This window comes from Vicugna pacos, chromosome 13, assembly GCF_048564905.1.
Source record: "Vicugna pacos chromosome 13, VicPac4, whole genome shotgun sequence".
NCBI classification, from domain to species: Eukaryota; Metazoa; Chordata; class Mammalia; order Artiodactyla; family Camelidae; genus Vicugna; species Vicugna pacos.
Window position 1 is genome coordinate 36,958,879 of NC_132999.1, and position 16,763 is coordinate 36,975,641.

Genomic DNA, 16,763 nt, shown 5'->3' on the forward strand with positions numbered 1-16,763 from the left:
TCCCTGGGGACCCTATTAGGAACTATCAAGCTGAGGAATTTGATTCGCTTATCCCCAGGTTCAACTGAGCAATTGAGACCCTTCAATAAAGGATATACCCGTTGGGGGTTACCTTAATGTTTTCTTCCTGAAGTAAGCTATTGTGCTGCTTTAAGTCCAAGTTCTTTCCTCGCTCGTATCGAAGCTCTTTTTCAGCTGAGTTGTATAGAACCTGGAGCCGGTGCAAATTCTGGTGAAGTGTTTCTTGCTGCTGGTATTTCAGTTTTTCTCCAGGTGATGGATACTAAAGCAAACGTTTTGCAAGTGAAATATGGACAATTTGAAAGTATGTTGGTAAAACGTGGGTTTCGGCTGTCAGAACTAGAACTGTCAGAATGTGAATATTCACATGGAAATATTTTCAGAGTTGGCTCACCTACAACACGTTACTCTTTTACATTTACAGCTAGCTGTACATGTTCATACAATTTGACTCCTGTTATATTAGAGTCAAAATATGAAAGAAATTAGGTGAACAAAAGCAAGTAAGTGTAGGAAATTAACTTTCTTATTTTTCATATCAATGAAGGAGAACAGAAGCACAGACAGTTTTAGAGTAAAACATGCTTTAAAAGTGGAGTTCAAAGAGTCCATATGGGAAGAAGGAGAGTGGGTGTGTTTGTGTGTGTGTGTGAGTGGCATGGTGTGTGTTGGCAAAGGGGAAGAGAACATCTAGCAGGAGATGGTACATCCCTAGCCTTCCTCATCACTTTCCTTTCACTACCTGATGATTCTTCAGTTACTCCTCAACAACACACTCTCTTGTCAGGTCCCTCCTGCACAATAAAACTACCGTGACCAAAAAGGAGTCACTTAGATTTTCTAAAGGGTAGGCACACGCAGGCGTGCTGAGTAGACAAAAAATTCGACCGTATCCAGTTGAATAGATGAGATACGCTTAGACTTTCCTGACTCCTGGTCCAGTGTGCTTCCTGTCCAAGACCTTCTGAAAAATCCATGTCATTATTCTCGCTTATCTTGCTCACAACAGAACTGCCACACAGAATTCCCCACGTCCTGCTAGCCCTTCAATTCCTATCTCGGTTTAGTCAGAAAGGCAGTCTAAATCTAATCTGCTTGTCTTAGAGCTGCAAGTGTCTAAGATCCCTAGAGAAAGTTCCTTAATGTAATTACATGTATTAATGTAATTTAATGTAATTATACGGTAATGCTTAAGAACCTTAGCTTTGGAATTAGATACTTTGGGTTTCAACACTCACTTACTTAGTTGGGTGATCTTGGAGAGGTTACTTAATCTTTCTGCATTTCATTTTCCTCATCGTACAATGTGGATACAGTGATAACTACTGGATGGAGCTAAAGGGTAAGTAAGGTAGCACATGTAAGCGCTGAGCACGGTGCCTACTACGCAATAAGCACTTAGTTACATTACCCAGCATGGCTGAGGCTACCTAACTTTACACTGTGCTCTTCCATCTGAAAACAAGAGCTTTCCTGATGCCTGGAAAGCCTCAATCCTCCCTCCTTCTTATTTAACCATTATACAGAAGGTTTTAACAATTAGTAATCACCAGCCTATACAGCCATTTAACATACCGAAACAGGGAAAACAAGAGAAGCTCCCATTTATACCAATGGGACAAAGGTACAGAAGTTTTAGCCTGCTTTGAAGATGAGGAAAGCCAGAACGGCAGTTCTTCCTGCTTATATTTTCCAGTCCAATCACTTTGCCAGAGTAGACATACAAATTACTTTCCAAGAAAGGCAACTGCTAAAGAAGCTCCCAGTTAGCCAGTCAAGCGGTCAACATAAAGATTTCTGTTTTTTTCCACCCATTGATTACTTCCCCCCGGGAAGTTATTACAGAGGCATGAAGACTCATACGGGCTACTGGGAATCAAGTAAGAGCACAAAGTACATAGGGGTCTTTTGGGAATCAATGAACAGGTTTACTATGTCAGTGATCCTCTCTGAGTCTCAGTTTACTCATCTGCAAATTACACGCATGAGAGCAGATGGTGCCTAATATCTCTTCCATCTGAAAGATTCCTTAAGAATTAAAATAAAACAAGTTATTATCTTAATTTTATAGGCTTAAAATCTAGCTTTTAATATGAAAAAGATTATTTAAATAAAATAAAAGTTTAACATGAACCAAGTTCATATACAGGTTTCAATGACAAGATCATTCCTATTGTGGGAAGTTAAAGACGACTGGCTTTAGATACTCTCATCCAGTCCATGTGGGTGGAAGAGGCTATCAAAATCTGTGAATATGTGAGTCATCAAACTAAGTCTGCTTGTTCCGGCCCCTACTCATCAAACGTCATTCGGATTTTGACTTATCTTTCTTAGCTCCCTATGAGCAAACGCACCGTTCGTCTAACCATGCTCAAATGATATTTATCAACTATTACAGAAGAATAACTAATTGACATTTGGATTTTACCAACAGTCTTGAATGTTCGGTTTAATGTAAGTTTATCCCTAAGATTCAGATCTGTTCTAGGAGGGCTATTACATCAAAGTTTTGGAGACTGCAAGCCTAGGGGCTAAATCCCAAATAAATTCACCAAATCTGTGACAGACACCCTAGGAGGGCCTTCAGGAGCCAGCTTGCCAGCTTTCCTTAGGAAATTAGCTTGACGTGAGAACTATATGCTTTCTTTGAATCTCCCAGCAAGTGGAAGCAGATGACATGGTTGTTAAAAGGTCAGGCTGTAAGGCAGACAGACCCAGGTTCCACCACAAAGTGTCATTCGAGGCAAATTATTTAACCTATCTAAAGCCTCAGTTTCCTCATCTATCAAGTAGGAGCAATCATGATCCTGAGTCATCATATTGCTTAACATACACAGGGTATCTAGTACTGCACCTAGAGCATAATAAATATTCAATAATGTTATGAAAAAACAAGAAATACATTTTAAACCTACAAAGTTAAGATAGTTAATGGTAGTTAAACTTGTTTCAAAAACAGTGGGAAAGTAATATCTAGAATTCAGGTATTGGAACCTCACCTGGGTTACTGTTGAAAAGCAAAAATTAAGCCCCCCAAAGCAATCAGCAGCCACAATTGATGTCACAAAATACGTATGAGCAATTTAGCTCACATACTTACTCAAAATAGAGGTTCTCAGAGTTTTTTCCTATATATTTGCCATTTATGAGAATTCTTTAAAGTTTGGTATCTGGTCTCAGCCTACAGCTGGTTCAATTTTCACATGATGAGACTAAAACGACACAGCACACATGGATAGCAGCAAAGTACTAGCACTATAATCTGCAACAGGGGCGAAGACTAAAAACTACACACAAGAACTAAAAAGTAGAACAATCGATAGCCATCAGTAGATCGAAGAACCTATACACAGAAAGGGGTTCTGAAATGATTACTGCACAGCATATTGCAGGAAAGAGCTGCCTAAAGTGCATTTTTTTTCCTTGCTTGCTTAAAGAAGTAAACAAAATTGTGTGTGAGTGTTTCTGGAAATGTTCATTTCTAAATACAAATATGTCATTTTTTTTCCCATGAGGCCCACATCTATCTCGTTTACTGCTGTATGTACCTTAACACAGGGCCTGGCACATCAAAGATACTCGATTAATACTGGCTGAATGAATGAATAAGAATAACATACTTTTTTCAATAATTCAAAGTCATTATTATGGAAAAAAATTACCAAACTATGCAAGAATTCAGGAAACCTTAAGAGGCTAAGTGGTATATAAATTTGTCCTTTCACAAAGTGGCTATTCCCCCAGATTTCCCATAGGATTTTTATATATCATAGTTTTTCACCTCCCCTTCCCTGAGTATTGAGAAATAATTCTTCAAAAATGGGAAAGGGTAAATTAGAGAAAATTAATAAATTAACCACGGTGTGAATTCTCATACTCTAAATTTCATTATTCTAAAAGTACCTGATCATTTTAAGCTCATAGACAAAGATTTTCTCATCTTTCTGACCATGGTGTTTAGCCTCTGTCCAAGCCTCCTACACTGAATCACTGTCCAATAAAGGGATTGTCTGGGAGGTGTCAAATTAACCTCTTTTTGAATATCCAATATCATACTTCCTTTTGGTCTTCTGAACAAATCCAGGGACGCCCTTTCTCATTCAAATGTATCTGAATCTCCTTTCAGGTATACATTTTCCGTTTACTATGACTTTTGCCTAGTTTTTGCTCTATATCCAAACCTCTTTTCAAATATATTTTTGACTTCTTTTACTCAGAGTCTTCTTGTTTTCGAAATGTATACTTGAATCACTTCTCAGATATATTAATATCAGTCTTTTGAAGTTGGTTTACTTGTGGGTACAAAGCCTCCCTCTGTGGATCTCAGAATAATTCCTAGAAAGGTGTGTGTAGGGAAACCTTAATTTGTACAGAGGGAACCTGTAAAATTGAGGTATAAGGATGGAGGTGTGGCTGGTAGTCACTTCTTTCAGTTCTCCTAGCAATAGCCATATTTAAAGTAATTCCAAGTCTGTGGTCTTTCCCCCACCTAAACAAAGTATTTGGTATATCTAGGCTAGGTACCAGGAAGAGAAAATGTGGCATAAATCCTGCCATTCCCTATCCCACCTGCCCGGGCCAGACACTGACAATCACTCAGCACACTTTCCTGCTGAGCCTAGATGGAGCCCAAGAACCCTTTACAATAAAGCACAAGTGATGGGCTTATTGGAGATTTTGGTGTATATATATATATGTCTTTTATTTTGGCTGCTATTGTACTAACATTCAGGCCATGGTTATGATATTGGCCAACAGATAAATGTTAATAATGATATAAAAATTAAGCTGACATCCTCAGCTGATCAGAGGAAATGGACCCAGTCGGAGCACGTGTTTATGGCACCTACCTGGGCGCTACTGTCATCTGAGCTGTCCCCAGAGCTCTGAGACCGAGGGAGGCTCGGATTCATATGGCTCAGCTCCTCACTAAGCCTCACAGCCTCCTCGGGCTTCAGGGTCCGCTGCTGTTCTTCACCCTTCGTGTCTCGTTTCTGCTGTGAGTCCTCCTCCTTCTGTCCCTCTCTCGGAGAAGTGCCCTCCTTTACTGCCTCCTCTGGGGTTTCCTTCTGCTTACTTTCCCCTAATTTGGGACTTAGCACAAATATAATAATAAAAAACTATTAAAATGTTCATGATAGTAGCAGAATGTGGAGGGGAAAAAATCTACCAGTAAAGAAAGTACTGCAAGCAAGGTTTTCAGCTTGAATTCTACAGCAGAGCAGCTATCTTCTCCTTGGAAATAAACTTTAAAAAGAAGTCATGTCTTTTTTTTATTCATGTTCAAGGAAATGACCTATTATAGATTTTGGTCTACAGGGGTAGACAAACAACCTGTTTAAGTGAGTTTTTCACTTTTTCAACTTTTAGTATGGCCCTGGGCAGACACAGCTTATAAAGGTTTTTTTAAAAAATCATTCAATAGGCACCGGGCACTTTGGCAGGCACTAGGGCTGCAATGGGACATAATCCCTGCCCCTGAGGAGCTTACAATTTAGTGAGAATAGAGGATAAGTTAACAAGTGATTACATTACACTAACAGTAAGTCATATGCGGCTGGATGGATGAATAGGTACAAGGTAGGCAAACGTAAAGGTAGGGGTGTGTGCATGCTTGCCTGTGTGTGTGTATGTTGCGGGGAGGGTGTCGGATGACTTAATAAGTAAGAAAGGTAAAACTCTGGAGGCAAAAGAGAGAATGTGCTTTAGAAGAATCATTTGGACACAGTGTGGCAGGGAAACTAGTAGAGACTGTTGTGATGACCCACGTACTAAACAACAGTGACTATAATAAGGCAGTGGGGATGGAAAGGAGGAATGGATTCTAGAGATATTGAGAAGACAATACTGATAAGATTTGCCATTTATTGGATGTGGCAGGTGAGGGAGAGAAAGGAAAAATGAGTGACACCTGGATTTCTGGTTGGGGCAAATGGGCAAGTGGATGGTAGCCCTAGAAGAGGGAATATGGATACAGATTGGAGACATGCCTGCAGTGAAGACAGATACAGAAGGCTGTGGGCAGGAACCTGGGGTCTGGATACGACGAGCCAGGGAGAAGGCGGAGAGGAAGAGGAAGAGTTTGTGCAGAAGCCTAAAAACTTGCGAGGAACCAGCAGAGGCCTGGGAGACTTAAGAGGAGGCTGAGAAGCCAGAGAGCGAGGAGGAAAATCAAGAGGCTGAGAGCCATAGAAGCCAAGGTGAGGGGATGTACTTTCCACGGTTAGAGAGAGCACGTGAAAAGGAGAGTGAACACAAATGTGCCCTTCAGAGTTGGTGCTCAAACTCTTCAAGAAGGCAGTTTGGTGATACAGATCAAGAGCCATAAAAATGTTCGGACCCTTTGACTGAAAATTAATACCAATGAATTTAGTGCAATAAAATAACTAATAAGAAGAAAAAAGGCAAATGTATAATAATACACATAACCATGCTATTTAAAATAGTGATTAAATGGAGACAGAAATGGCCAAGAGAATTAAAGATAAGCCAACTTGAAAGTGATATAAAGATTATTTGTCAACATGAAATACTTATTAAAGTAAAATGGTGGCACAATAAACATATATATATGTATCTTCACGTGTATAAACATAATACACACTATGGGAAATGTAGATACAGAAAAAACTGGAAAGGAGAATTGTGTCTATGGAGTTTTTCTTTCCTTTTAAAATTCCTCTAACCCTGTACAAAAAAATTACATATTTTGAACTCAGTAGTTTTTTAAAGATAACATAGTCAAGTGATTAAAAACAACATGAGATAAAGAGTAAAATGCTTTAAAAATAAATTTCTGATAAAATAACAATTCTTTCCATTCTCTAAAACTCTTACCTTTTCCTACTCCCAAAGGAAGCTAGATACACTTGAAGACTGGGGAAATGCAAACACAGACCTCGTATTTCTTAAAAATGGAAAAACTGACTTCTGCTTTCAAGAAGATAAAGCTGACATATGTTTCCCTATTTCTGTCATCAAGTACAACTAAAAGCCTTGGGCATTATATACAAAACAAACGTAAGAAGACTCTGAAAGGTAGAGAGAAGTGAGATCAGCTAGGGAACTTGGGAGCTGAAGAAGGACACGGCTGTGAGTTTCCTGGGTTTTCTTGTAGCCTCATACATCCTAGACTTGGAGCTGAAGACGCTGGCAACCCAGACAACACCAAGAAGCATAGACAAAAGCTTTTTTCCTCTACACAGAGGACCAGGAAATGGACAACCAAGCAAGAAAGAAAATTTTTGGACATTGCCCACTTTACTCCAGCCAAACACCACAGAAAAAACAGTGGCTCCACCCTGACTCATGTCAGCAAGGTCAAGTTGGGAGCTGATATTTCCACCTTCACCAGGTACTTTGGAGTACTTGGTGGGTACCTCACCTGCTGAGTGTGGTGTCAGAGGCCAGTGGGGAGCAGGGACTTTCATTCCTGCCAAGCAGTACCAGACCTGGGAGTCTGGATTTCTACCTCAACCTGGCAGTAAAGATGTACCCTTCTCTCTACCAGGGTAGTTTCAGAGGAGGCCTAGTAGAGAGTCAGGACTTTCACCAATGCCCAGCTATCATGGAGGCCAAGTGGAGAGCAGTAATAAGGCATTCATCTCCACCACAGTCAAAGCAGTACAGAAAAGAGGACTAGTGGGGAGTAGGAACTGCCACCCTGATCGGCAGTAATGAAGAACCCCTCTTTCCTTGGGTGTCCATGGAGGCTGAATGGGGAATGTGGATTCTACCCCAACCTGGGGTAGTAATGAGACAACACCCACTCCATGTCCTCTGCCAGAGTAGCAACAGAAGAAGCCAGCTAAATAGAAGGTTAAAACAAGACCTAGAGTTTTATAATGTAATACCCAAAATATTCAAATTTCAATCTAAAATTACTCATCATACCAAGAACCAGGAAAATCTCAACTTGAATGAGAAAAGGCAACAAATGATAACAAAACCAAAATGCCAAAATTATTTAACAAAGATTTAAAATCTGACACCATAAAAATAATTCAATGAGCAATTATGAACACATCTGAAGTAACCAAAAAAATAGAAAGTCTCAGCAAAGAAATAGAAGATATAAGAAAGAACCAAACGGAAATTTTAGAATTGAAAAACACAATAACCCAAATTTTAAAAACTCAGTGGATAGAATCTACAGCAGGATGGAGGGGACAGAGCAAAGTATCAGTGAGCCTGAAGGCAGAACAATAGAAATTACCAACCTGAACAACAAAGAGAAAATAGACTAGGGAAAAAGGAAAAAAAGGAAAACAAAAGACAGTACCTTTGGGAACTGTGGGACTGTAACAAAAGATCTAATGCTTGTGTTATTTGACCTTGGAAGGAGAGATGAATAAGGCAGGGCTGGAAAAGCACTGAAGAAATAACGGCTACAACTTTCCCCAAAGACACAAACATACAAACTCAAGAAGGTGAGTGAGCTCCAACTAGGATAAACCTAAAGAAATCTATAGCGAAAACAGTCTATAGTGAAATTCCTGAAAACCAAAGACAAAGAAACATCTTGAAAGCAGCAAAGGAGAAACACTACCTTACTTATAGACAAAAACAATTCAAATAACAGCAGACTTCTCATTAGAGACTACAGATATCAGGAAGGGGCATAACATTTCTCAAATGTTGAAAGAAAAGAACTGTCAACCCAGAATCCTATACCCAGTGAAAATATTCTTCAAGAATGAAGAGGATAATCAGGACGTTCTCAGATGAAGAAAAATCAAGAGAGTTTGCCACTAGCAAAATAACTCTAAAAGAATGGCTAAAAGAAATTCTCTATACACAAAGGAAATGATAGAAGAAGGCATATTGGAACATCAGGAGGAAATAAAGTAGAGAGAGAGTAAAAATCTGGATATATACGTTTTCCTTCTCCTTTTGACTTTCCTAAATTCTGTGTGATGGTTGTAGCAAAAAATTACAGCCCTGTCTGATGTGGTTCAGTGAGTCTTCTCGACTTGGAGGGAATGACGAGCAGAGCTCTCCAGGGGACAATCCCGGACTGATGCCATTTTACATCTTTATTAATGGTTTGGATAAATGAACTGCAGTCATATGAATTAGTTAATTAATGATAATTAATAATACCTTAGAATAAGGGAAGTCAATTTAAAGTGATCTTAATATGTTAGAACAAAGATCCATTAAAATAAATGCTCTATCCTTCCAAAAGGTATAAGAGAAAATGTGACTTAGAAACCAAAGCCAAGCTGAACGAACTTTTTACTAGTATGCATTATTTTATTATCAATTTTATATAATAATAATAATAATGTAAAAGTTGCATGGGCAAAAGTAGACTATCAGTCAAAAATGACAGAACTGAGAATATGTCCTGCAGTCAGTACACCTGCACCTTAGAGACTAGAAAACCCACCATGATTCTCAAATTTCTCCTCCTCTCTAACATAGCTCTTAATCTTTATTTGAAAGGAGTCATTACCGAGTTCTGTTATTTTTCTATCATTCTGTAATTTTGTAATTGTCACCAGTCTTCAGTTAGCAGGAGTTGCCGAGGCAGCACCCTTATCCTGTTCCTTTTCTAGTAGCCCAGGTACGTAGCAGTCTTGAATGTGTACAGAGATTCAAGAAAGAGACCCTGACTTCGGTTGCATATTCTCTTCTTCCCTTCACAACTGATTTTTTTTTGGAAAGTGTAGTCTATATTCGTCCCATTCTCACGTCATCATCTCACATGCCCTCCTCAGTTCACTCCTGTTCACCACCCCATGGGATGGGGTCTAGGAAGCCATCGGTTTTCTGCTCTTCATTGGAAATGCTCTTATGAAAGTCTCCAACCATCTTATTGCTAAATTCAGCAGTCACTTTTTATTCCTTATTTGTTTGACTCATTGGCAGCATATGACACCCTTGACTATTTCTTTATTCTTCAAATACTCTTTAACCTGGCTTCTGTAACACACTCTCCTGACTTTTCTTCCACTTCTCTGGCTGTTCTGTCTCAGTTACTTGCTGGGAGTACTTTTGTCTCCTTAGTTTCCTGCCTTTCAGTGTTTTTATCAAGCAAGATATGGGACGATCTTATCCATCACATGACCTGTGCTACCACCTGCTTGTTGATGATTCTCAAATTTGTCTCCAGCCCAGGCCTCTCTCCAGGCCTCCAAACCCACAAATTTAATTGTTTGTTGAGCATCCCCATGTGGCTGTTCCAAAGACGCTCCAAAGTCAACGTCTCAAAAGCTGAACTCCTGTCTCTCCCCCCTCAAAATTATATTCCCTAACTCAGTGAATGACATCATCAAACCAGAAAATCAAAAGTCTTCCTTAACCTGTTCCCATACTCAAAACCTAGAGTTCCTTCTTCCTCACTTCCTACACACTAATCCCCAGGTCCTGCTGATTCCATCTCCTCTTAATTCCATCCATTTTTCTCCATCCTCACAAACACCATTACAGTAACAGCCTCCTACTCGTCTAGTTACCTTCCTTCTGGTACCAGCCATCCATTTTCCACACAGCAGGCAGAGTGATTTTACTACAGCATAGTCTGTGTCTCTCCTGGTTACTAAACCCTGCAGTGGCTTCCTGTTTGTCCACTCTCCTCAGAGCAGGTGTTCATGCTCCTTCTTGATCAGGCCCCCGACAGCCTCTGCATTCTCATCGTCTCCTTCCCCATTTCCTCTCCCACAATCTATGCCATAGCAGCACGGAGGTCACTTTTAGTTCCTCAAACAAATCGTCCCTTTTCTGGCACGTCACATCTCCCCTGAAAATTATTCTCCTGTCTTTTTGTGTGGCTTTCCATACTTCATACTTTAGGACTCAATTTGTCACTTCCTTGAAGAATATTTTCTGGTTCGTGGGCCTGGGACAGAGCCCCTCCTTTGTGCTCCCATAGTATCCAATGCTCCTCTGTTTAACTGTTTACCTTCCCCATCAGGCACAATGGACCATAAGGATAGGATCTGTCTTATTTTGTAGCCTCAGTATCTACCTACAGTACCTGACATGGCAGACATGTAATTTACTATTGACTGTGATTGTGTGATGGATCTGAGATAACTGGGGGCTGTGAAGGGGGGCACCAAGGATAAGCAAGCAGGGAAACACTATAAGAAGAGGAGAGAGGAAACATATGGCAGATACGTAGACTTCTCATAGTCCCAGTGATGGGAAGCAGTTTGGACCAAGTCATAAAAACAAGTGGCAGCTAGAGGCTCTTTACAGAGAAGTCCAGCATCTTTTTCATAGCAAGTTTCCCCACTTCCGAATGGATTAAGGCCACAGCCTTGCTCCTTGTGGCAAGCATCCCTGTCAATTATCCCAGATCAGCTGGGTGGATTTTTATCAGCTTTGATTACTAATGTCAACTCCTTCTCTAAAAAGCATTCAGCGTTCAGATTGGCCATTTCATCTCCACTGCCACTTAATCTAGACAACTATCTGTGGCTAATATTCAGATCAACTGGTCTTTCCTCTCCAGTTCACCTAATATAGAGTTACTAGAACTATCTCCTTCAAAACTCCTGTGATACACTATTCTAGTGCTCCAAACTAGACTTTCTTTTTTTCCCCTACAACAGACCTAAATGTTGTGACCTAGCTTCTTGGCTCTTTGCTCCTGTGACCACGACTACACCTGTTGTCCACCATCTCCCCAGTGTGGTCTTCCCACATCTGCAACTAGGTTCCAGGATTGTGAATCTTGGACTCAGAGCTCACTCTAAACTTAAAAGCAGTTTTTAAGAGGGCATAAAATTCAGGGGCCGAAAACTAGCAAAAAGATCTCTTCTATTTTAGAACATTTACAAAGATAAAAATTTGGCTACACCTAGGCCATAGTTTCTCAGTTCACTGAAGATGTATCCTTCAGTACGGTATAGAAGTAAAAACTGACATCTATTGTTGCCTTTTGATGATCTAGTTCTCAGCTTTTGCCCAAAATTTGATTGCATCTATTAGTATTTGTGCCCAGAGTAATGCATTTGTCTAAGTCTTAAAAGTTTCTCTGAAAGATACTTTTGGTGGAGAAGTAAAAATAAAAGAGTTAGAAGGAAAGATTAACAACAACAGAAAAAAAATTCTCAAAACAATGATCAGATACAATGCTAAACAAAAACAGCAAAAAACAAACCTCTCTGCAGAGTATAGTCTTAATGTAAAAAACACATACATATGTATGTGCACAGAAAAAAGACAGGAAAGAAAAATTAGGACATTAACGTCTCTCCTTGGTGGGAATTATGGATTATTATAATCTCCTTATACTTTCCTATGCTTTCCAAATTTTCTATAAAAAGCATGTATTTATTTTAAAAGCAGAACAAAAGTTCAAAAATACAATAACATATCAAAAAACAAACACTTTGGGGAATGCTTAGAATCAACCTTTCCATGCACATAATTTGGAAATTAATGTCAAATTCTTATACTAATGAAGCCAAATAAAATGTATCCCCCAAATAATTAACATGATATGGAATTTTCTCAATTTACCAGAGTTCCTTCCTCTCTTCCTTTGGGCTTTGAACGTCTACTTCCAAATTTGGTAATTTAGACACAAGATCTTTACAGATATTTTCACTTGTAATTAAATTAGCAGCTGCAGTCTTTCTCCCTACAGTAAAATGATTTAATTGTTCAAATTCTTGTGAAAGCTTCAAGACCTGTAAAGTTAAGTGAAAAGACAAATATTTTATTTTGCATACTCATGCGTGACTGTGAAAAAGTGTGTTGATTCCATTAAATGCTTAAATAATTATTGGCTTAAATAATTTAAATTGACACCCAAACTGAAATCTTACTCCAATTTAATTTAACCATTTGCAGTTGTTACATAATCTACTTCATTTTTACGGTAGGCACAAGAGTGTGAAGTCTATGGTTTTAAAAAAAAGGGGGTATTTTTGATCTCTGGGGTTGGTGTCTCAGAGTGGTTTAAGGTTTTCTTCTGTCGTTTAACAAGCAAAAAGATGTGATACACTACTACAGTTTTTACACTATTATCACATATTTTTGTTCTCAAGTTTTGAGTGTGCTTCATTGATTCATAAAAGCAAAAATATATTCCTGCAACAAAACATTAGAAAGAATATTAAAATACACTACAGAGAACATATTTTTTCCAGTCTGATCCTATTTGTTTGGGAACACTTGAACCTGTAAGGGCTCCCAGACTACTGTAGTGATTCTCAAACTTTAGAGGATAAGAGCATTACCTGAGAGGCTTAAAAATGCAGTCTCACGTCACCATCCCATTCCTGAGATTCACAGCAGTGGCCTGGGCTGGGAAATGGGGATATGCATTTTACGTAAGTCTCCCAGGTAGTTCTGATGCAAGTGGATGTCTTGGGAGTCACTGCTCTGCTGTATGGTTTGGCAAAACATTTGTTCAGGTTTTGTTTGTTTGTTTATTTTGTTCTGTTCATTGACAAACAGATTTCTCCCCTCCAAGACTGCTCTTTCTCTCTTCACACATAAAATGAAAGAGCACCTCCAGAAGGCAACAGAAAGTGTGGGTGGGGACAGTTCCAAGAACGGAAGATGAATCCCCATCAAAGTCTTGCACTGAGATGGACAGCAACCTGCCTGACTCCCACTCTGAGCCTCTCTGGCAAGATTGAGGGGAGGGATCAGATTATGAAGGGACCTGAACGACAAGAACTTTCCTAACGAGTTTGCATTAATTTGTAAGCAGGAAAACAGATTCAAAAATGCTACTCATTGATTTTTATAGTCACTGTAAAAAAATTAAACATTATGGATGGTAAACATCAGTTTCTTTAGAAGTTAAGTCAAACGGAATTTAGACTCAACAGTACAGCAAACTGAGAGCTGCTGCAGGTCTCTGAAGTAGAAGGTGACATTACCTCTAAGTGCTTTCCAGGTGTTCTGAATTCCCACATGCAAAGTCGGTGCATGTCTTACGTGGGCAGCTTTGCTCTTTCTCATGAGGGAAGTTAAATCTATAGGTCCCTTCATGGCCCTGACGTTGTGGAACAGGACTAACTCTGTTCCACAGGCTCCTCCCTGCCAAAATTTTATCCTCATGACATAGCTCAATCTCAGTCAGCCCTGTTTAAGTACCGCATTCAGCTGATCGTTCCACTCTCCGCTCCAGGACCTAGAGTAGGAGGACAGAGCTTAGGCAGAGAATCACCAGGTAACTTGGCAGTTGTTTGATATCCCTGACTCCGGTGTTCCTATCTGTAAATTGAGGAATCAGGCCTACATGAGCACACCACTTTCAGCTCTAAAATTCTGTGGCCCAAATAAAATGACAGCCTATAAAACAGGGGCTTTAGTGAATACATAAGACACAATTTTTTAAGGCTACTCTTAGCAAGACTGCTTTTAGGTCTAAAGCACTCTGTGTTCTAAAGAGAAACAGGAACTTTTAATGAGTAAAAGTTTGACAGGAAACAGAATACAAATAGTCTCAAAGTAACAGCCTACAAGACATTTATTAATTGCAAAGGGAACAGTAATGACTTTACAGCAGAGAAATCTGGCTGATAGTACCTTACCCAAAGTAAATAGAACAAAAGATATCCTGTGGCTTCTGATACGATGCACTGAGAGGAATACATCATTTCTGTAGTATTCCTGCCAAAATTATGTAACCTGACTTATATTGTGAAGAAACATGAAAAAAAATCCAAATTGAGGAACATTCTTCAAAATAAATGATCTGTACTCTTTAAAAATAGCAAAGTCATGAACAACAAAGACAATGAGGAACTGCTGCAGATCCAAGCAGCTACAGAAATGTGACAATTAAATGCAATATATAGTCCTGGATTGGAACTTGACCTAGAAAAAAAAATTGTCCTTCTTTTGCTATAGAGGGGGACAATTGGTGAAATCTGAATACGAGTGGTAGATTAGGTAGTAGTGCTATATTAATGTTAATTTCTGGATTTTGAGACTTGTACTGTGATAAACAGATATCACTGTTTTTCTCAAACATACATGGAAATATTTAGAGCTAAAGCAGTATTACGTCTCCAACTTACTCTCCCAGGATTTAAGGAAAAAGTGTGTGTGTGTGTGAGAAGCAAGAGAGAGAGAATGATAAAGTAAATGTGGTACCATGTTACATTTGGAGGGATAAACGTTTATGGGAAGTCTTTATACTATTTTGTAATTTTTCTCTAAATCTGAAATCATTTCAAAATAAAAAGGTTTTTAAAAGATAAAGAGGGAAGGTGAGATTACCAGGACAGTGATCTGGGTCCTTGGTTTTATGTTACATTCTTCTCACTTCATTTCATTCTCTATGTTAAGTTTTCTGATGATATTTCCAAAGACAAGATCCTTCAGTTGAACATTGTGATGAAAACTCATCTTAGCAACAAGGTCCCACAAACAAAGCTTCGATGTAGGTTGTGTCCTACTTATCTACCCTCCCGGGCAGTAAACCCTGTTTGCTGGACCTTTCCCTCCCGAGGTTACAAACTACTTGATCTATGTCCCAGTCCCTCAGCAACTTACGCCCTGATTTCAGGTAACAACTTCATACAGGATAAATTATGCCTTGATTTAGTCCTCCACTTCACATGTGGTACTAAAATATAACTCAACACATTGTTAACTATTGTGTTCAAGCCTTTACTCCTTCCTACCATATTAATCAGCAACAAGAGAGTGACTGAGGAAGGGAATTTTCAACTGGGAGTTGGTAATAATCTAATAAGTAGGACTGTAGAAATGCACTACTGGCAACCTCTCCATTTAGTGTTGGACTAACCCTGGTCTGGGAGCACCATTTTTATACTTGGGGAATGAACTGGGGTCAAGACATTCTAAGTATGAACCTAATTTTCAGTATAACTGAGAAAGATGCTGTGATTGAAAGTTTTAAAGGTAAAGATATTTAAATAAACCTGTTCATTTGTTTTTACATTTTTATTGTGGTAAAATACACAAAACATAAAATTTACCATCTTAATCATTTTTAAGTATACAGATCAGTGGAATTAAACATATCTATATTGTTATGCAACCATCACCATCATCCATCCCCACAATTCTCTTCATCTTGTAAAACAAACTCTACACCTATTAAACAACAACTCTCCGTTCTTTCCTGCCCCCAGCCCCTGGCACCCACCATTCTATTTTCTCTCTTTATGATTTTGACTATTCTAAGTATCTCATATAAGTGGAATTAAACAGTATTTTTCTTTTTGTGAGTGGTTTATTTCACTTAGCATAATGTTCTTAAGGCTCATCCATGTTGTAGTGTATTACAGAATTTCCCTCATTTTTAAAGGCTGAATAATATTCCATTGTATATATACACCACATTTTGCTTAATTGTTCATTCACTGATGGATTCTTGGGCTGCTTCCACATTTTGGCTACTGTGAATAATGCTGTTATGAACATGTGTGTAAAAATACTGGCTTAAGTCCCTGCTTTCAGTTCTTTCACAGATATACCCAGAAGTGGAATTATTAGAGTATATGTTAATTCTATTTTTAAGTTCACCTTTTACATTCTAATGTATGCTCTAAAAACTAAGCCATTGGGAAGCTTATTTAAAGTCAAAAGAATCATAGATTAATCCTTAGAGTGAAACACTGGCTGAAGTCTAAAAATTTATCCTGAAATACAGCTTGACTTATAATAAACACTACATAGCAATTTATCCTATAATAATAAAAGAAACTCCAATTTCCAACTCATCTCTTACTGAAATTAGTTTCCTTTCATCTTTCCTCATAAAAGATATGTCACACATTGAACATTTAAATACTTAA

General features: G+C 38.7%; 1 protein-coding gene across 1 annotated transcript in view; it reads right to left on the minus strand.

Moving 5' to 3' along the window:
- Positions 1 to 16,763, minus strand: part of CCDC30 (coiled-coil domain containing 30) — a 104,771-nt gene that overhangs the window by 39,281 nt on the left and 48,727 nt on the right. Inside the window, exon 9 of the mRNA XM_072974643.1 lies at positions 113 to 283. Coding sequence (XP_072830744.1) covers positions 113 to 283 — 171 coding nt within the window. The remainder of the gene's footprint in view (positions 1 to 112; positions 284 to 16,763) is intronic.